Raw genomic sequence first — 22,253 nt, forward strand, 5'->3', positions numbered from 1 at the left:
CTTATCAAAGGCATTTTTTTCTAATGCAAAAAACATCTGACTCATAAAAACTAGGTGACTATAAATTCATGATCCAGCTATTTATTGCTCATATTAAAAAGGCATGGATTTATAATGAATACCTGTAGTGAAAAAAAAAGGGGAATTTATAACTTCAAATGACAGCATCTCTAGAAGCTACCTTGTTTTTTATGTGAAGGGTGCTGTTTTGAATGAGGGCATGGAAACCAGTAAGTATTGGCTTCGTTTTTGTTGTACACTTTCCAGAAATTTTTGACTGAAGACTCTATGCACTGTAGTTCTTTCCACAGAGAGCTGACCGATATTTGAAGAAGTTTTTTATTTCTCCAAGAAAAATGTATCTTTCCCAAGTCTCACTCTTGTTCTTTAATATATGTATTTTTATTTGTGGAGAAACTATACAAGGTAACTGTGTACATCAATCTACGGTAAGAATTTCAGCAATATTATTCTAGCTAGGAAAGCATGATTATATGGTTTTAAATACTTATATTAGATGTTTGAAAAGATTAATTATACCACCCAATATAATTTATGGAAAAATTAAAGTATTTACTTAGAAATGTTGAAACTTTGCTTAAATGATGTTATTTGTAAATGTAGGAAACCATAAACTGAGGATCGACTCTTAACCTATTTCTTGTGAAAATATTTTATTCAAATTGCAGGACTAGGTTAAAAACTAACCATCAACTTTCTGATTAACTTTGATAATGAACTATCTGGTAAGTAAAAAAAAAAAAGATTCACTTCACTTATAAAAACACTATTCTATAAATTTTCACATTTCCAATATAGTCTGTGAGTGGTTACCTAGGATGTTAGGAAATGTTATTTAAAATAATGTCAGAGTAATAACTTAATATAGTGTAGACAATACTATGAAGAGATGGCGATTTGAATGTTACATATTTAAATATTGGTTTATATATTTTTAAACATTATAAAATGTATTTACCACTCTATAGATACCAAATTCCGAAGTTCCAAGGTTAAGCTACAGAAATATTAATAATCCAATTCTCTAAAATACTATTTAAGAATCTCATTTAAATCTGAAAAAAATAACCCAGAATGTAGGTTTTTGAAAACATCTGGTATGTCAGTTATTATAAGAGTAGAAGAGAAGGAGCAAGAAGTTGAAAATAAATCTATGTAACAAAATGTGTTTATCATTCTCTCCATATCCAGGTCTAAGGAGGACAAAGCTTGTTATTAAAGAAATATAACTTAGCATTAAAATCGATATAACGTATCAAAGAGTATTTTAACATTGAAGAAACCAGAGTACTAACAGAGTAGATATTGTTGGAATGACAGCTGCAGTTTGCTTTTTAAAATGACATCTGTTGTTGATTTTGCAAAGCAAAATTCCATGCTTTTTTTCTGTTATTATTGCTACCCTTCAAACCTGAGTATTTTACTTTTAAATCGTTAGCTTATACAAAGGTGACAATTCTCTTACACATTCCTCAACCTCTACCCCTCAACATGATTCCTAATAACTGGTGGCAGAAAGTCCATTTGGCATAGAAATGTTGTAGGGAACCCTCTTAGTCCATGTTCAAGGAACTTAAAATTGCAGATTCCTAAAAGGGGGTTGGCTCAGCACGGTATCACACCCCCAAATGTGCAAACGTTAAAGCCACACAGCCATGGTTATAGACCGCAGACCCTAAGTGCTGTTGGCTTTCTGTACCCACGGGTTCTACATCCACAGATTCAACTAACTGTAGATTGAAAATATTTAGGGAAAGAGTTACATTGTTGCTATGTTTATCATGTAGTTAGGCCTATGATGGTTTCATCTGTTATTATTCCCTAAATAATACAGCATTACTATTTACACAGCATTTACATTAATTAGGCTTTATAAGTCATCTAGATATAATTTAAAGTATGCAGGGAGATATGTATAGTTTCTATGCAAATACTATGCCATTTTACATGGGGGCTTGAGCAACTGTAGATTTGGATGTCAATCCCTGTGGATACCAAGGGATGACTGTAAGTCCTTTTGAAATTTGAGAAGAAAAGAGAACAAAAGTACTGAATTAACATACACTTATTATTCATACTCCAAATCTACCCATAAGGTTTATTTCTGGAAGTTTGAACTAACCAATTTATTAACATGGTTTTTTTTTTCTAATAATCATTTTTATGTCCTTACATCTCATCTTTTCCCTTTAGTCTTTTTATTTATTGTGCAATTAGACCATATAACATGCTTCATATATTTTTTCTTATTTCTGTTTTTTTTTATTATAAAGGATTCTCCAGTAGTTAACATTGTAGAAAATGTATCTCATATAAAAGATGAAAGTAAGAGAAATGATACTATTTATAAGGAAGAATGTGAGGAACCATGTGATATTAAAATTAAAATTACACGAGAAGAAAAACATTTCATGTGTAGTAAGTATTACAAATAACCATAATTATAAAGGTATATGATTTTATTATTTCTAGGGTGGACATGGGAAAAATATGCCTTAGCTTTTGTTTGGGCTATTTTATATATGTCCTGATTATCCTAATCTGGTAGTTTTATGTGTTTGACACATAGTGCTGCTTAATAAATATTTGGTAAATGAAGAAATCTTTCTTCTAAATAGCCCCTTTGGCATCAAGACACCACAGAAAGAAGGGGCAAGCCAGAGGGCACTGATAGCAGTATTATCTGTGTTGTTAATTCCATTTGTGACAGTAGGAAATTTCACCTTAGCTTTATGGGGGTGGGGTGGGATGGGTCAGAGGGGGGAGGGGGGAGATGGGGATTTATTAATACTGAATAACTGTTACAAAAGGTGTAATACAAATTTACAACAATTTATTTAACAAAGCATAACAAGTTTTAAAATCTCAATTTTTGTTTGGAACTTATTTAGTAACAATGCAGTAATTGTCATGGTCTATTATATGTACAGAGGGGTGGGGTGAAGAAGGGGAATCAGAAGTGGAAGATTTGATCCAGCTCTTACAGGGCCGTAATTCCTTGGTCAGAAAGTATGAAAAACTCAATTTAATGCGCTTAATTCAATGTGTAACACAGGTGTCTCAGGTTTCTCAAACCAGGGAGTGGCACCTTCTGTCCATTAAGAACAAAATAAACCAGCAGACAAAATAGAAGCAGACTCATAGATAAAGAACAAACTGACAGCTGTCAAAGGGAAGAGGGGTTGGGTGAAAAAGATGAGGGGATTAAGCAAACACACACACACACACACACACACACACACACACAAATAACCCCACCCCCCCAAACGCCCAAAAACTCATAGATACAGACAATAGTATGATGATTACTGGAGGGAAAGAGGGGGGGGAGGAGGTAGAAGAGGGTATGGGAGGGGGGTGGGTAATGGTGATGGAAGGAGACTTGACTGAACACACAATACAATATACAGATAACGTATTATAGAATTGTACACCTAAAATCTATATAATTTTAATCAAAATCATCCCAATACATTGAATTAAAAAAGTTCTTCTAAAAAAAGACAGATGTCTAAAATTAGGAAGACTGTAATAGAAAATAAGAGAATGAAAAAAAAAAGATAGATGAAGGCTGGGTGAGGTAGATTTCAAAATATCAAGAATTATTAATGTTACTCTACTGCTAGAGTGAAAGGAACATAGAAATAAAACAAATTTTTAAAGAATAATGTATGCAATAATGTGTGGTTCCTTTTGTTATAAAGGACATCTTCAGTATAATTGGAGAAAACTTGCATGAGGTCTGAGCTATACATGACAGTCAATGTTTATTTCCTGGTTTTGATGGTTGTGTTGTAGAGAATGCCCTTTTGTAAGAAATACACAGCAAAATATCCAGGGATATCATGGCGGGATGCTCTCAAATAATTTAGGAAAAAGTTCTTTGTACTCTCCTTGCAACTATTCTATCAGCAAGCTTATTTAAAAATGAAAACATTTTTAAAAGGAAAATATATAGTGAAAACTCAGTCAGAAACCAACCAACCAAGATTTGTGACCAACAGTTATGATGTGTGTATATGTATGTGTGTTTGCAATTTGTTTATATAAAAATGTAGCATTATTATAAAAAATTAAAAGAAAGGTTTTAATATTAAATTTCATGATAGGGGATTATTGCCTTTTACTTTCTCATGTAGGAAGAATCAATGAGTCTTGGACCTCCTGCTTCTATACCTCTCGTCTTCTAAAGTGAAAATTGATATTCAGAATGTTGTCTCTCAATTATATCAGATTAAATTATTTGGGGGGTAATCTAAATTATTAGGAAGCATAACTTCATTAAGAAGTGTTAAAACAGCTGCATTCTTGGTTCTTCCTGAGTTATACAAAAAATACACTAACTAGAATATGCAATTCTGAGTATTTACAGATATTGTAGTTTACATATTTGTCCAAAATTATGTGAAACTTATTATTTTTCATTGTAATTAGTTTCTATAACAGTCTAATATTTAGAAAACACTTTTTATTATGATTTAAGGAAATTTGCAAAGTTCTATTATTTCTTACACACGAAGTACCAAAAAACTACTAAGAAATATAATGGATGAGCAGCAAGCTTCCTTGGATTACTTATCTAATCAGGTATGAATTTTTGGTATCATGTTGTTACTGTATTTGCAGAAGGACACAGTTATCTAGAAGTACAATTTACTTTTCTGAATGCATTCATGTCCAGACATCTAGTTAGTGTCTCCTATATTGGAAGCACCATCGTAAGCCTCAGGCAAACAGAAAGTAACAACAACAACAACAACAACAACAACAAATGACCTTTACTTAAGGGTAACACAGTCCAGAAGAGCAGAATAATGTACTGGAAATGTTTTGAATGCTGTCAGAATGACACAAAGGTATCCAAGATCCAAGATAGGATAACCTTTCTAGCCGAATAGATGCTTCAAAGGTCAAGGGTGGGTAAGAGGGTAGGGCACGGTATTCTCAGAATACTTGGACATTGGTGCAGTGATGTAGTGTCTGTTGAGTTAAGGGTGTAGAAGAGACACTGACTAAAAGAAACAGGAATTAAATCATGCCACACCAACAAGTCACCCAAATGTCTGAGCAGCGAGATCACATGGTTAGATGGGCAGCTGGTGTGAAGGATGACTTCAGAGGGAGTAGAGGAAGGGAAGAGAGACTCCAGATAGGGAACTACAACAGTGGTTCAAGCAAGATATCAAGAACTGATTGGCAAGAGCAGTCAAGTGCAGAAATAGGCAGATAAAAGCAAGGGCAGTTGCTACTTAGCTATGCCTTTACTGCTTTTTTAAAATACAGTAAAGGATTCAATGTAGAAATATGGCCATTATATGTGTTTCAGAGATGGATTTATAAGAAGCTTAGAGATATTAGTTATAGAATTCAGCTAAAGGAAGTCTGTCCAAATATAAATTTGCTTCAATGTGTGCGTGTGTGTTTAGGTTAACGAGCTCATGAATCGAGTTCTCCTTTTGACCTCTGAAGTGTTTAGAAAACAGCTGGATCCTTTTCCTCACAGACCGGTTCAGTCACATGGTGAGAACTTTGGCATTTCAACCTTTTCATATTTCTCTTTTATTGCTTAAAATTTTCCTGGATAGGTTGGGGCGTTTAGAAGTTTTGTTTCAACAGTACAGCTCACTATTATCTAACAGACTGGAGGAGTAATATTTGCCATTAAACAAATTTCAACCCACACTATGTGTACTTTCGTAAATTGGGAAACTTTTCTGACATTTTGAAAGCCATGGCTGTATACAGATATTCTGAATCTGTTGAAAATACTATAGTTTTATGTAATTGAATTCTGGGCTCCCCTTTATATTTTATTATAATTAATCTTTAGCTAGAAGAAAAGAATTTTCAGAGTTCCCTCCACCTATAAAAGTATTTTTGACATTTTAGAAACATTTCAAATTGGGACTTAAAATTTGAAAAGAAAAAGAAAAAAGACAGAAATAAACCAGGATTTAGCATTTTTTTCTTAATTTTTTTATTGCTTAAAGTATTACAAAGGGTATTACATATGTGTCCTCTTTTTCCCCGCCCTTGACAAACCCCTGGCCTCCCCTACCCCCCAGTGTCTTATGTCCATTGGTTATGCTTATATGCATGCATACAAGTCCTTCGGTTGATCTCTTACCCCCCTCCCTCCTGCACCCCAACCCTCCCCGGCCTTCCTGCTGCAGTTTGACAATCTGTTTGAGGCAGCTCTGCCTTTGTGTCTATTATTGTTCAAAAGTTTATAATGGTCTCTATTATCCATGAATGTGTGAGATCATGTGGTATTTTTCCTTCATTGACTGGCTATTTCACTTAGCATAATGCTCTCCAGTTCCATCCATGCTGTTGCAAATGGTAAGAGTTCCTTCTTTTCTACAGCAGCATAGTATTCCATCGTGTAGATGTACCACAGTTTTCTAATCCATTCATCTACTGATGGGCACTTAGGCTGTTTCCAGATCTTAGCTATGGTGAATTGTGCTGCTATGAACATATGGGTGCATATATCCTTTCTGATGGTGTTTCTGGTTTCTTGGGATATATTCCTAGAAGTGGGATCACAGGGTCAAATGGGAGTTCCATTTTTTGTTTTTTGAGGAAACTCCATACTGTCTTCCATCGTGGCTGCACCAGTCTGCATTCCCACCAGCAGTGCACGAGTGTTCCTTTTTCTCCACATCCTCTCCAGCACTTGTCGTTTGTTGATTTGTTGATGATAACCATTCTGACAGGTGTGAGATGGTACCTCATTGTTGTTTTGATTTGCATCTCTCAGATGATTAGTGACTTTGAGCATGTTTTCATATGTCTCTTGGCTTTCTGAATGTCCTCTTTTGAAAGGTGTCTATTTAGGTCCTTTGCCCATTTTTTGATTGGATTGTTTATCTTCCTTTTGTTAAGTTGTATGAGTTCCCTATAAATTTTGGAGATTAGGCTCTTATCAGATATGACACTGGCAAATATGTTTTCCCATGCAGTGAGTTTTCTCGTTGTTTTGTTAATGGTTTCTTTTGCTGTGCAGAAGCTTTTTATTTTGATGTAGTCCCATTTGTTCATTTTCTCTTTAGTTTCAAGTGCCCTAGGAGCTGTATCAGTGAAGACAGAAATAAACCAGGATTTAACATTTTTTGTACTAAAAGTATATAGTAATTCCTGGAAGCTTGGGTTTCTAAGAAAAAATGCCTATAAATCTTACATTTATAGATTAATATAAAAAATTCCAAGTAGATGAATATTATTGAGGGTCTAGTAGTGTACGATCTTTCTTTTTTCCTTACAAAGGGAAGAGAATAAACAGCTACTTAGAATCTACTATGTGTCAGGGATTAACATATGTGAACAGGGATAACATTTTCTCACGTTATTTTGTTACTTTTTTCACTTTATTGTATCTCATTTATTTCCCATAACCATCCAAGAGGTAGATAGTGTTACATGGTGGTGAGGAGCATGGAGTGTAATGTCAGACTGCTTTCTTCAGATCTCACCCACTGTTTCCTTAATATCAGTATCCGAATCTGTAAACTGACAATACCTACCTCATGTGGTGGTTGTGAGGATTAAGTGAGTATATACATGCAAAGCTCTTAAAATATTGCCTGACGTGTAGTAAGACAGTATAAGGCAATGCTGTGATGGTGATTATCATCAGATGAGGAATATGCAGCCCAGAAAAATCTATGTAAAATGTTCACACTTATATGGATGGTGATGTCAAAGAAGATATTCCAATCCAGATCAGTCTTTCCCTGGAAACTTCTGTCATATCTTTGAGCAGACATTTATTATAAGAATGTCTCAGTAATTCAGAACAAAGGCAACAAATCAATATCTCCTGGAAATGAAGGGGAAAGCAAACAATTTTATGGCTAATTTTTTTTGTAGATGACCTCTTTTGAGCATTTACTGTGTACTAGGCTCTGTGCTAAGTGCTTTACATAAAGCCTTTGGATGTAAATCATCAGGCTAACACTACAAAGTAGATATTATTGTAATTATCATTATTATATTGCATATGGAGCAAAGAGGTTAAGTAACTTAGCGAATGTTCTCGATTAGTAAGGAGAGGAACGAGGACTCTAACCCAGGCTCTTGGCTCTGGAGTCCTAAGCTTTCATGTGCTTGTTTTTCTGGGTAATTGACACTTGTGAGGGTTGAGTTTATTTTATTAGATTTATAAAAGGTAATACAGAATAAAGTATTGTAGAGTAAAATGTAATATCCATATCCACATAAATACAGTATGTTTACAATTCCCTGGCAATTGAAGAATGCTTTGGGGAGGGTGGTTACAGGGTGCTACAATTCTGTTGTCAACAGAGCAGGCTTCAAGCATAACTTCTTCTTGGTGAAGAAAGTGATTTTCCCCTTCTCTCCCTTTGCTGCTTGTAATAGTGGTCCTCAATACATCAAAGTTTCTGAAGTTTTGAATAGAGTAGTCAAAGGTATGTTAATAGTAGTTAATCTACATAATTCCTTTGGGTTTTCTCCTCCCTGTAGATAAGCCTAGATTCCTAAAAAGGCATTATTTATTGGGCAAGAGAATGTATAATTATAAAATATATTAAAGAAATGTTGATCTCAAATGAAACTTTTAAACAGTAGCAAATATTAATAACTAACAATGATGTTATGTTTAATATAGCATACATTCTTTAATCCCAGTCTTTCCATGTGTTTTCTCTTTATTTCTAAAATTGAGATCATTTTTCACTTCCAAGAGTTAAAATCATCATATCCTTAGTGGAATTTGTAATCATTTCAAAGTACTGTTAATTCTCTACAGTAAAGTTATTATCTTAAATGTACACTTGAAAATATCCTAAATAACTAATTTTACTTTTCTAGGTTTAGATTGTACTGATATTAAAGATACTGTTGGCTCTGTCACCAAAACACCAAGCGGTTTATACATAATCTATCCAGAAGGATCTAGCTACCCATTTGAGGTAAAGTTTTCCCTTATTATATGAAATAGGATAAATATCCAACCACATTAATTAATGTTAATATTTAATTACTTTAATACTTAACATATCTCTTGAAAAATTTTAAATAAGTTATTATAAGTTCTGGTTTCAAATTTTGTTTTTTAAAGTTCTTTGCTCAAACCACAAACGTGTAAAGGGACTACAGAATCTTTCACTTTTCTCTTTGAGTTTTCATGGTTATACTTTTCAAAGTAAATCCTTTTGGTTCAAAATCTTTTTTTAAAAATATATTTTATTGATTCTTTACAGAGAGGAAAGGAGAGGGCCAGAGAGCTAGAAACATCGATGAGAGAGGAACATCGATCAGCTGCCTCCTGCACACTCCCCACTGGGGATGTGCCCGCAACCAAGGTACATGCCCTTGACCAGAATCGAACCTGGGACCCCCGAGTCCGCAGGCTGACACTCTATCCACTGAGCCAAACCGGTCAGGGCTCAAAATCTTTTTTAAAAAAAATATTTTTATTGCCCTAACCCATTTGGCTCAGTGGATAGAGCTTCAGCTTGCAGACTGAAGGGTCTCAGGTTTGATCCCGGTCAAAGGCATGTACCATGGTTGCGGGCACATCCCCAGTAGGGAGTGTGCAGGAGGCAGCTGGTCGATGTTTCTCTCTCATTGATGTTTCTAACTCTCTATCCCTCCCTTCCTATCTGTAAAAAGTCAATAAAATATATTTTAAAAATATTTTTATTGATTTTAGAGAGGAAGGGAGAGAGAGAAAGATAGAAACATCAATGATGAGAGAGTATCATTGGTTGGCTGCTCCCTGAATGCCCACACTGGGATTGAGCCTGCAACCCAGGCATGTGCCCTGACCAGGAATTGAACTGTGATCACCTGATTCATAGGGTGACACTCAGCCACTTGCTATGCTAGCTGGGCTGGTGCAGGATCTTATATTATCCTTACAGTAAGCAGATTGTGCAATATAAACACTTACTTGCTTTAATTAGCTTATAAATATTAGAAAATAATGGTGTGCTTTGCCTTAGAGCTCACTAAAAATACTTTTGATTTCCTTTCCTGCATATTTTTTTGTATGACAAGTGCTTGTATGTGATTGTATAAATTAACAATTAAAAAAAAATTAAAGTGAGACATTGAAAAGCTGACTCATTTATAAATTGAATGAAATAAATCATTGATGTCTATTCTCAGTAGTTCTATAGTGGGATTTCTAGAAGAAATTTCTACCAGAAATTCTGTATATTTATATATATTATATATATAATTTTTCTGATACTTCTTTTTTAAAAAAATATATTTCTTTATTCATTTCAGAGAGGAAGGGAGAGAGAGATAGAAATATCAATGATGAGAGAGAATCATTGATCGGCTGCCTCCTGCATGCCCCACACTGGGGATCGAGCCCTCAACCCAGGCATGTGCCCTGACTGGAATCAAACCTGGGACCCTTCAGTCCGCAGGCTGACGCTCTATCCGCTGAGCCAAGCCGGCTAGGGCTCTGATACTTCTTTATGCATAAGAAAGTTTATTAGAGTGGTATCACACCTTGTTGATAGTCTTTATTACACCAATAAAATAATTTTTTTTCTAAGTAGATACTAGCAATGTCTTTTCTTAGAATTGCTCACATTATTTTTTGACACCTATTCACAAGCTGTCAAAAGATTAGGAACTAGGCGGGAAATAATTTTTAAATTATTTAATTCAAAAATGGGCCAGGGCCGATGTGGAAAGGGAAGGCTTCTCATTTTTGAAGAGCGGGACGCACAATTACCGCTTTTGTGGGAGAGCGTTTGTTCCCTAGCTTCCTCCACGCCTCCGCTCTCTATGCAGCATGAAGTTTTTAATGGGCAGGATTGCTCTGATCCCCCCATGTCACTGCTATGGGCTCCCTGCCATTGTCCTCTTAGGGCAGTGGTTCTCAACCTTGGCTGCACATTAGAATCACCTGGGAATCTTTTTAAAATCCTGATATCTGGGCCTCATCCTCCGGAAATTGTTTCTTTGTTACTAATGTTGTGGCCCCACCCCATAACAAAGAAACAAAATTTCACACAGTGCCAAAAGATACACCTATGAGTGCCTGCTGAGATGGGACACAGATCACACCTCTGTGCCTGAAAACTGCAGCCTGCACACAGTCCTCCCAGGCTTTTGGCGAAAAGAACAATCAAAGACAGGTACATGGAAATATTTAATACTGTATTTTAAAAAATCAACATTTTCATTCAAAGGAAAAGTTAATTTGTCAAGAAATACATCACTCTACCACATCGTATTGGTACTCTTATTACTCAACTGAAAAATATTCAGAGTTAAGGGATAAGAGAATAACCTTAAAATGCTACAAACACCTATACGTTAAAAAAAAATGATGGATACAGGAACCCATAGAAATGACATTTAAATTTCTACAAAGAATTTAGTTTATCATAATACAACTTATAGTTAACGGAAGTATAGTCTCTGCATCAGTAAATTGAATATATTAATATACTATTGCATTGAAACTTTCAGTGGAAGCATCTTCTCTTTCTCTAGGCTTAAGGGTGAAATATGAGTTTTATATGAAAGGATGAAAGTCATAGTATGTTATTTTTGTCTTTTCTGGGTCTATTTTAGGTAATGTGTGACATGGATTACAGAGGAGGTGGATGGACTGTGATACAGAAAAGGACTGATGGGAGAATTGATTTCCAAAGGTTGTGGTGTGATTATCTGGATGGATTTGGTGACCTTTTAGGTCAAATTATATTTATTTTTCCTTTATCTTTTTTTCTTCTTTTTGGTATTACACCTATAGACTGTCTCTTGGTCAAATTGTTAGTAAGAAAATAGTAAATGCTTGTGAATATAAAAATATGACTAAATCATTCTCTCTTAATATGACAAATTATTTAAAACTAGAGGCCCAGTGCATGGATTCATGCATGGTGGGGGAGGGGGGGCGCTCTCTCAGCCTGGCCTGCAGGGAGTGGGCCAAAACTGGCTCTCCAACAACTCCCGAGGGGTCCTGGATTGTAAGAGGGTGATTCTGGGGTGACACACCCAGGAATGGGGCTCCCTCCTCTCTTCTCCCAATATTATGTCTCACTTCTTTCATCTCACTTTACCCTAAGTTTGGTGGTCACTGACGACTTATGGGCATTTAGCTGCAAAATGCAATTATTTAGCAAACAGGATTTACTTAGCCTGGAATCTAGTTGGCCTAAGGCAGGACTCTGCCAATGTCAGGCTCCCACCCAGGCCCTTCTGCCCAGGTGGAGTCCTGTGGCAGCAGGAACCTCCTTCTTCCCACCTGAGCTGCTCCTTCGCCTCCTTCCCTCCCTGGCGGTTGCCTGCTGGCGCTGCTGTCCGCCCAGAAGGAGGGAAGCTGTGGCCAGTTTCCCAGATGAGAGTGGTAGTGGGAAAATTTGCTGCCTCCACTGGAAATCGATATTAAGCAGGTGGGCCGGCACAAGCGTTAGAAGTCAGGGCCACAGCCAGTAGGTCCTGCACATCTCATCATTTAGCTAATTGAGTCAAAAAGTTTCTGTAAGGGCCAGACCCACGACCTCTTCAATGGGCTAGAGGCCTGTTGGGGAGCCAGACCCAAAGTGGGGAGCCAATGATCTAGAGGCCTGGTATGGATTCATGCACTAGTGGGGTCCCTTGGCCAGGCCTGCAGGGATCAGACCAATACCGGCTCTCTGACATCCCCCAAAGGGTCCTGGATTGCAAGAGGGTGATTCTCGGGTGCTGCACCCTGGAATTGGGCTCCCTCCTCTCTGGTTCCAGGTGTGTCACCTAGAACCACAGCTGCCAAGTCACGGCAGCTCAGCAGCTCCTGCATTGAGCGTCTGACCCCTGGTGGTCAGTGTGTGTCATAGCTACCAGATGGCCAGTCAGCTGGTTGGCCAGTCGCTTAGGCTTTTATATATATAGACTAGAGGCCCAGTGCACAAAAATTTGTACACTCGGGAGGGGAGGGGGGACCCCTTGGGAGATAACGACCTGCTGGCTTAGGCCTGCTCCCGGGTGGCAGAGGGCAGGCCCAATCCCTAAGTGCAGCCCCTGGTCGGGTTCAGAGCAGGGCTGATTGGGGAGTTGGGGTGCCGCCCCGTCATGCACAGAGCAGGGCGGATTGGGAGGTTGTGATGCCACCCTCAGTCATGCTCAGGGTAGGGTCGATTGGGGGGTTGGGGCACCACTCGCTGTCACACTCAAGGCAGGGTTGATGGGGAGGTTGTGGCGCCACCCCCTGTCACACACAGAGCAGGGCCGATCAGGGGGTTGGGGCGCTGCCCCCTGTCACTCACAGAGCAGGGCCAATCAGGGGGTTGGGGCGCTGCCCCCTGTCACTCACAGAGCAGGGCCAATCAGGGGGTTGGGGCACTGCCCCCATCACGCACAGAGCAGGGCCAATCAGGGGGTTGGGGCACTGCCCCCTGTCACGCACAGAGCAGGGCCCATCAGGGGGGTTGGGGCTCCGTACCCTGTCACACACAGAGCAGGGTCTATCAGGGGGTTGAGGAGCTCCCCCTGTCACACACAGAGCCGCAGGGCCAATCAGGGGGTTGAGGAGCTCCCCCTTGTCACACACAGAGCCGCAGCGCAATCGGAGTTGGGGCACTGCCCCCTGTCACACACAAAGCAGGGCGGATAGGGAGGTTGTGGCCCTGCCCCAACCTGATCAGGGGGTTGGGGCGCCTTCCCCTGTCACGAACAGAGCAGGGCAGATAGGGAGGTTGTGGCCCTGCCCCCTGTCACTCACAGAGCCGCAGGGTGATCAGGGGGTTTGGGCGCTGCCCCCTGTCACGCTGATCCCGGTGCCGGGAGGCATATTACCCTTTTACTATATAGAATAGAGGCCTGGTGCATGGGTGGGGGCCGGCTGGTTTGCCCTGAAGGGTGTCCTGGATCAGGGTGGGGGTCCCCACTGGGGTGCCTGGCCAGGCTGGCTGAGGGGCTGAGGGCCGTTTTCCAGCTGGCGGGTGACTAAAGCTCCCAACAGCTCCTTTTTTTCTTTTCTTTTTTTAAATTCTGGGCCAGCTTTAGCTCTGAGGCCTCGGCTGCTGAAAGCCGGTTTCTGGCCTTTGTTTTTCCTCCTGTATTTGATACAATGTTGCGGTCTGGCTGGCTGAACCTGGCTGACTTCTTATTTGCAACATAGTACATAGTTGCTCAGAGTTGCAGCTGAGAGGCCTGCAACTCAGGCGGAGAACATTAGAGTCAGCCGTCACTGGAGCAAGCAAGCCTCCCTGTTCGTTTCAGTGCAGGGCTGCCGGCCGCCATCTTGGCTGACAGTTAATTTGCATAAGGATATGCTGATTAGCCAATGGGAAGGGTAGCGGTCGTACACTAATTAGTATGTCTCTCTTTTATTAGTGTAGATAAGTAGGTCTTTAGTTGGAATTTGAAAATCTTTAATTTTAGATACCTGTTGAAATATGATTTGTGTGAAAATTCTAAATTGGGTATTTATTAAGTATCTGCTATGTACCCAGAAGAGTTCTGGCAGGTGTTCAACAACTATTTGTAGAACTAAAAATGTATGGACATGGTTTTCATAAACCTTGAAATTCTTCAGATGTGTGTTGTGTCTATACAAGTAAATTAAATGGAGAATTTAGGTATGTGGCTGTAAAAATTCGAGTAATGTGAACTGGGAGTAGTGTTTTATAAAAATATCAATTAAAATCACTATATTCAAAATCTAAAAAATGTAAACCTTAGGTTGATTGTAAAATCTGTTTACATTATTGCCACACAACAGCATAACTTTTGCTGGTGAATAGAAATATCAGTATTTCTGAATACTGTAGATTTTACATTGGTTGGAATGTTTGCAGGTGATTTTGATCATTTTTATGTTAGTTTAAGTTACTGTTGTTATAATTTAAATCGTTAGCATCCCATAATAATGTCATCCAAGGATTTAGCACTGAATGCCAGTGATTTTAGGAGGGACATGAAATGTAATAAAATGTTATGTATAAGGCCAAATATCTGCCATGCTATGGAGTGTAGTTAACATACTGGTATTAGCTCAGCATTAACCTTTACATTTCCAGTGAGTGTTTCTTCCTGAATTCAGCCTTTGAATTTTCATCTTCCTTACATTATGCTTGTTTCGTTGGGGAAATTATATGAGTTTTGACAAAATGGTCTTCAGGCTGATTTATTTCACACAAACAGACTGCTTTATACTTCATATATATTTTAAACAACTTGTGATTAAGTTAAATATATTCCGTCTTAAATTTGGGATGATGGTAGAGGGGAGAGATTGCAGGGGATTTAAAATGGACAGTCCTAGATTTGAGACACTGCACAGGCCCTTGAGGACCCATTTTATTTCCTGTATTTCTTTATTACTTCCTGTACACCCTTTCTTCCCTTACTTCTTCAGGATAATTTTAAATTCCAAGTGGGTATGTAGCTAAAATACCCCTGTTAGCCCTGGAGAGGGACTTAGAATCTTAGCTATAGTTTTAAGAATTTGAATGCTGTCACACTGTCCCCCAACTCTCTGAAGTTTATTTTGACTAGACCCTTACTTCCTTCAGTAGATCTACAGTTGTCTTGGAAATATTGACCCTAAATCTGGGGATACTCCAATGTTATTACATTATGTTTCCATTTGTAGGTAATTCACAAGCTGCATTATAACAAAGAAATATTTGTTCACAAAGCATTATTCTCAAAGACAGAAAAAAATTATTTCAACTGAGCATTATCAGGGAACGTCTCATTAAAAGGTGCCAATTTGGAGATTAGACCTCTTATATTTACCAGTACACATTATTTGTTATTTGCTATAACATTTCAACTGACTTTTTATTGACATGTTTTAAGGTAAAACTTGACTTTTTACTTCATTAACCTTTAAATGATTTTTTGAATTTAATTTGGGAAAATAAAATGGAGTCTAGTTATCCACAGTCTAGCGAAGTAGAAGTGGGAGTTTTTTTCTCTCCGAATTAGGCAATCACTGATAATTTGAGCGAGATCCATCCAGTCCCTCCAATGATTTATGTGAGCCATTTCAGAGTTATTGAAATATTAAATAACACCAAACACTCAATGATAAAGGGTTATTCTAATTTGTATTAAAATATATTTTAAAAAGCTGTGTTTTTATTTTACAGGCGAATTTTGGCTAGGTCTAAAAAAGATTTTCTACATAGTAAATCAGAAAAATACCAGTTTTATGCTGCATGTGGCATTGGAATCTGAAGATGATACATTGGCTTATGCTTTGTATGATAATTTTTGGCTAGAGGATGAAACAAGATTTTTTAAAATGCACGTAGGACAGTATTCAGGAAATGCTGGTAAGTTTTTTATTCCTAAAATTATCCAGAGGATTTAAATATAACTGACTCAGAATTAGGTGAAGATAAAAGGAATGCATTTCTCTTGGTATATGACACATAACTGGTAAGAGGAAAAATTAGGAATGAGAAAAACTGGCTAGGTCTTGAGCTTTGAAACTGCTATGATGATTGCACCACGTGTATTTTGCAGTGCTTTATACTCTTTGAAACAATTTACCACATGTAATCTTCGTTGATTCTTTAGATAGAGAGCCTGTGGGTTAGGCTTGGAAAATATTATTTACATTTTTGTGTCCAGAGAGGCTGGCATTTAGAAGTCATAAATGTTAGAGCTGATCTTCACTCTTCTCACTCTACAGGTGAAAAAGAAAAACAGAAAGATTAAGTGACTTGCCCAAGATTCCCAGCTCATCACATCTGAGCAAGGGCAAGAACTCAGGTTGATAGAATAATTAGTTTAGTGTTTTTTCACTATATGTTGGCACACCTACTCCTTTACAAATAAACTTAATTTGTTAGAACTTCAAAGTACTTTCTGTTAAATTTGTATTTTTTATAAATTTATGTTAAAATTTTAAATTTGAGTTAAGAAATATGAAATTCAACTCTTTCTTGCTCATCATGGTTCTCATTCATTATGTATTTTTAGTGTTAGAAATCCAAAAAAGAAATGATATATACTCCCAAGTCTTTAAGTGATCATAATATAGAGGGGTAGATAAATACAACTGAAAACAGAATACTGATAATGTTGTGGCAGAATGCACAGGAGACTGATCAGCCAGCACTCTGAGGGAGGAAAGTTTAACTTTTATTTCACAGATCTGCTGGTCCAGGGGAATTCTGGATCCAAAGCCAGAACTGAACTAGTGGGGAGTCCCTGATATCTATATCTATATCTATATCTATATCTATATCTATATCTATATCTATATCTATATCTATATCTATCTATCTATCTATCTATCTATCTATCTATCTATCTATTCCCGTGGCGGCCCCTGAGGTTCCCCGCAGCTCCGCCCAAGTCAGCTGTGGCAGGGCCCTGGGGTTAGGCTCTGCAGCTCTGCCCAAGTCAGTCAGAGTGGGGAAGTAAGACTACAGTTATAACCAGATACTGAACTAGGTTTCAAGCCCCCCTGCCCCCATTTTCCTTTTCAGTAAAGCTTTGGGGGTTAAAAGGAAGGAAAAATTTATTATATTGTTTTACTACAACCCAATGAAAGAGAAAACAAGTCAAACAGACTATATTTAAAGCAACTTTCTGCTCTACTAAAATATTATATAAAATGTATTATTGAAAATTAATTTTGTTGGAATAAAGTAGAAATCAATTGAGAGCATTAACCGTCCTATATGCTGTGAATGGAAAGACTTTTTTGAAATAGGAATGTGTTTTTCACAATGCTGTCTGATTTTCAGGTTCATTATTCCTCTGCTTGGTTATTTAAAGAAAACGTCAAGTTACATGTAATTAAAGAATAAATGCTATTTATTTAGGTACAGTATACTAATCTCAAGATAGATATAAATCCAATTTAAAGATGATTAGATTTTATAGACATGTAGATGAGGAAAACAGATAAATCAAAAGATATACCAATTCAGTTGTCATAGAGATCAGCAGATGAAAATAAACATGTTGCTCATGAAAAAATAAAGGAGGAAGAAAATGATTCCAATTGTTGTTTACAGAAAATCATGAAGGAAAGGTAGTTTTCAACAAGGGGTTAATGTTAGATTCAACCTGGGAAGCTTTTGAAAGTCCTGCAGAATCTGAGTCAGTAAACTGGGGCCCAGGTATGTGCATTCATAGATGGATATGTTGGCATCTTTATAGTTGAGAACCACTGATCTCTGCTTGGAGGAATGAGTAATCACTGATAATCTGAGTGAGATCCATCCAATCCCTCCAATGATTTATGTGAGCCATTTCAGAGTTATTGAAATATTAAATAACACCAAACACTCAATGATAAAGGGTTATTGTAAACCCTTAGTGTCTATTTACACTCTAACAGAAAACATGGTGTTGAGTTTTAATGGGCTCTTTCTTAACAAATAGACATGTGCATGATATTTTTAAAATAACTTCTTAAATATAATCCAGAGAGAAGCTGATTTGGCATATGATTTTTCTGATGATTAGACTTTTTCCAGGGAGAGAATCTGTAGAGGATCCATAAGTACTGTCTCTCTCATCTGAACTTCTGAAAGGCATTGTACCATGTGGGTGTTGAAAATATATTCTCTCTGCAAATACTTGCAGTGTGGGCAGTTTGTTTACCATGAAGAATAGAATCCGAGACTCTGTGTATAGGTATAGGATAGGCCAGGGGTGGGCAACCTTTTTGTGAGTGTGTGCCAAAACCAGCAAAATCTGACTCAAAATGCCAACCCTAATTTTTTGAGAACATGTTACACCTACTTGATATCTCTTAAGGTGTATGTATGTGAAGAACCTTGAAGAAATAATAAAATTCATTCGAGTGACAAAAACACAGTATATGATGATGAAAAATACATTTATTTTTTCATGTATACATGTACACTGATAGTCCGACAAAAGACTTTATGACTCCGTTTGATATTATCAGTGGGACTTTTTACTGCTGCATCACTGATGACAGAGATTTTACATCAGGTTTATATTTCGTGACCTTCAGAGATATGCACGAGCTACTACTTTCATCCATCAGGCTACTCCTATTATGAGACTTAACAAAATTCATCACTGAGAACAAAGATTCACAAGCGTATGTGGATGAAACCAAAACACTGGTCGGATCTAGGAAGGCAGGGAGAGTTAAGGCAGAGGCATAGAAATTGCTCTTCCCCTCTCTCGTCAATCCATGTCTATGGTCTTTAAGATAACTTGTTATGTAAAATTATTTATTTATCTAAGATGCACCTACACTGAATTTATCTGAAAAATAAAAAAGTCGATATTAAGAAAAAAATTGTAAATTGAAGATTATAAGAGAGGGTTTCCTGTGCCAGCAAAAGTTACTGGCGTGCCATGTTTGGCACGCATGCCAGGGGTTGCCCACCCCTGGGATAGGCCATCACACTGCTAATCAAGTTCTCCAACTCCTCAAAGACATACTAGTATCTCAAGAGATGCCAAATGTTTGGAAGCATAATGAAACAAACATGGGCTTTGAATTCTTCAAAGATTTTGCATAGCTTCACATTTAGTTCAAACTTATTAGCAAAGATTACCTATAGGTGAAATCTAGGTACAATGGGACTAATTAGAATATTTTTTAATCTTTAATTTCTTTATTGATTAAGGTATTACATATGTGACCTCATTCCCCCATAACCCCCCCCCCCCCCCAGGCCACTCATGCCCTCATCCCCCTGTTGTCTGTATCCATTGATTAGGCCTATATGCATGCATACAAGTCCTTTGTTTGATCTCTCCCCTTTACCCCCACTGTCCCCTACCTTCCCTCTGAGGTTTGACAGTCTGATTGATGCTTCTCTGTCTCTGGATCTGTCCCTGTTCATCAATCTATGTTGTTCACTATATTCCACAAATGAGTGAGATCATGCGGTATTTATCTTTCTCTGACTGGCTTATTTCACTTAGCATAATGCTCTCCAGTTCCATCCATGCTGTTGCAAATGGCAAGAATTCCTTCTTTTTTACTGCAGCATAGTATTCCGTTGTGTAGATGTACCACAGTTTTCTAATCCACTCATCTGCTGTTGGGCCCTTAGGCTGTTTCCAAATCTTAGCTATTGAAAATTATGCTGCTATGAACACAGGGGTGCATATATCCTTTCTGGTTGGTGTTTCTAGTTTCTTGGGATATATTCCTAGAAGTGGGATGACTGGGTCAAATGGGAGTTCCATTTTTAGTTTTTTGAGGAAACTCCATACTGTCTTCCACAGTGGCTGCACCAGTCTGCATTCCCACCAGCAGTGCAAAAAGGTTCCTTTTTCTCCACATCCTTTCCAACACTTGTTGTTTGTTGATTTGTTGATGATAGCCATTCTGACAGGTGTGAGATGATACCGCATTGTTGTTTTGATTTGCATCTCTCAGATGATTAGTGACTTTGAGCACGTTTTCATATGTCTTTCAGACTTCTGTATGTCCTCTTTTGAAAAGTGTCTATTTAGGTCCGTTGCCCCTTTTTTGATTGGATTGTTTATCTTCATTTTGTTAAATTGTATGAGTTCCCTATACATGTTGGAGATTAAACCCTTATCGGTGATAACATTAACAAATATGTTCTCCCATAAAGTGGGCTTTCTTGTCGTTTTGTTGAGAATATTTTATTTATACAGATTTTATAAAATAAAACATGACTCCTATCCCTGCAACTTAGTTAACTGCTTTGCCTTGGCCAAGATTCATAATCTTTGAAGATCATTGGGACTATCAGGGATATGGTATATATAATGTCCAGTGTAAGCCCTTTAAAAATTGTATTCTTTTAACTATTGTCCAGTTAGTTCCAATATCATTTGGAGAGCCACGAAGAAAAGGCACATTTCACCAGTGTGCTTATTTTTTTCTTGAAGGCATTGGGCATCCTATTTAATAAAAGGCTAATATGCAAATCGACCGAACAGCAGAATGACCGGTCACTATTACAAGCACTGACCACCAGGGGGCACATTCTCAACACAGGAGCTGTCCCCTGGTGGTCAGTGTGCTCCCACAGGGGAAGCGCTGCTCAGCCAGAAGCCGGGCTCACAGCTGGCGAGTGCAGCAGCGGTGGTGGGAGCCTCTCCCACCTCTGTGGCAATGCTAAGGATGTCCGACTGACGGCTGAGGCCTGCTCCCTGCCGGAGAGCAGGCCTCAGCCGTCAGTCGGACATCCCCTGAGGGCTCCTGGATTGTGAGAGGGCATAGGTTGGTGTGGGGGACACTTGCAAGTGCAGAATTTCATGCACTGGGCCTCTAGTTTTATATAAACTTGGTAGCCTATAAATAAAACCAAACAACTTTTGCAGTAACAAATCTAAGTTTTTTAAATGCAGAAGTTTCACATTCATTCATACCTCTCTAACATGCAAAATGGTAGTGTTATGAAAACCTCTTATATGTAAATTATTTTCTTTTTCTAAATTAACAATGATCACATTACTCTTCCCTGAAGAATGACAGGTCTATACACCATCATCTTTGGCCTAAATTAGCTGAATAAATCTACACAGCCAAACTTCCATTTTGGATTGTGATTTTTAAAAAATTATAATGTTATATCAAATATCCACTTAAAGATCCCTATAACGCTAAGGAATTTATTATCAGGTTTTGCCATATTGCAATCTGGAGGGGAGTTTGTAATATGACATCTTGTAGAAAATAATTTAAGTCTCATTTCTAGATGCAATGTTTTTGCATAATAAGCTGATAAAGGTCAATTAAAAATTACAAAAAGTGCCTTTAAATTTAGTCATTTACAAGATCTATTTTACCCAGGTGATGCTTTCCGGGGCTTCAGAAAAGAAGATAATCAAAACGCAATGCCCTTCAGCACAGCAGATGTTGATAATGATGGATGTCGTCCTGCATGCCTGGTCGTTGGTCAGTCTGTGAAGAGCTGCAGTCACCTCAATAACAACACTGGCTGGTGGTTCAACCAATGTGGACTCGCAAATCTGAATGGCATCCATAGCTTCCCTGGAAAATTGCTTGCGACTGGAATTCAATGGGGCACATGGACCAAAAACAACTCACCTGTCAAGATTAAATCTGTTTCAATGAAAATCAGAAGAACTTACAATCCATATTTTAAGTAATTTCATTTTAAATTGTAATTCTTGTTCCATAATAATTTTTTAAAATAAAATATAAAAGATTTTACATAGTTTCTCTTTTTACTGAGTGTTTCAAACATTTTAGCCAACATTTAACTATAGATGACATCTAGGGGTTGAGAGTGTTATTAGAAAATTTTAATTTTGTAGAGTTTTAATGAAAGAAAGCATGGCTCTATGTATGC

At 37.8% G+C, this 22,253-nt stretch overlaps 1 protein-coding gene across 1 annotated transcript; it reads left to right on the plus strand.

Moving 5' to 3' along the window:
- The first annotated feature begins 356 nt into the window (after positions 1 to 356).
- Positions 357 to 22,050, plus strand: ANGPTL5 (angiopoietin like 5). Its single transcript, XM_070426917.1, has 8 exons — positions 357 to 449; positions 2,295 to 2,439; positions 4,505 to 4,608; positions 5,448 to 5,541; positions 8,857 to 8,957; positions 11,590 to 11,710; positions 16,098 to 16,283; positions 21,731 to 22,050. Exons 1-8 carry the CDS (start codon positions 357 to 359, stop codon positions 22,048 to 22,050), a joined length of 1,164 nt encoding a protein of 387 aa, XP_070283018.1.
- Positions 22,051 to 22,253: the final 203 nt, after the last annotated feature.

This window comes from Myotis yumanensis, unplaced genomic scaffold, assembly GCF_028538775.1.
Source record: "Myotis yumanensis isolate MYYU_CA2020_CCGP unplaced genomic scaffold, mMyoYum1.0.hap1 SCAF_10, whole genome shotgun sequence".
NCBI classification, from domain to species: domain Eukaryota; kingdom Metazoa; phylum Chordata; class Mammalia; order Chiroptera; family Vespertilionidae; genus Myotis; species Myotis yumanensis.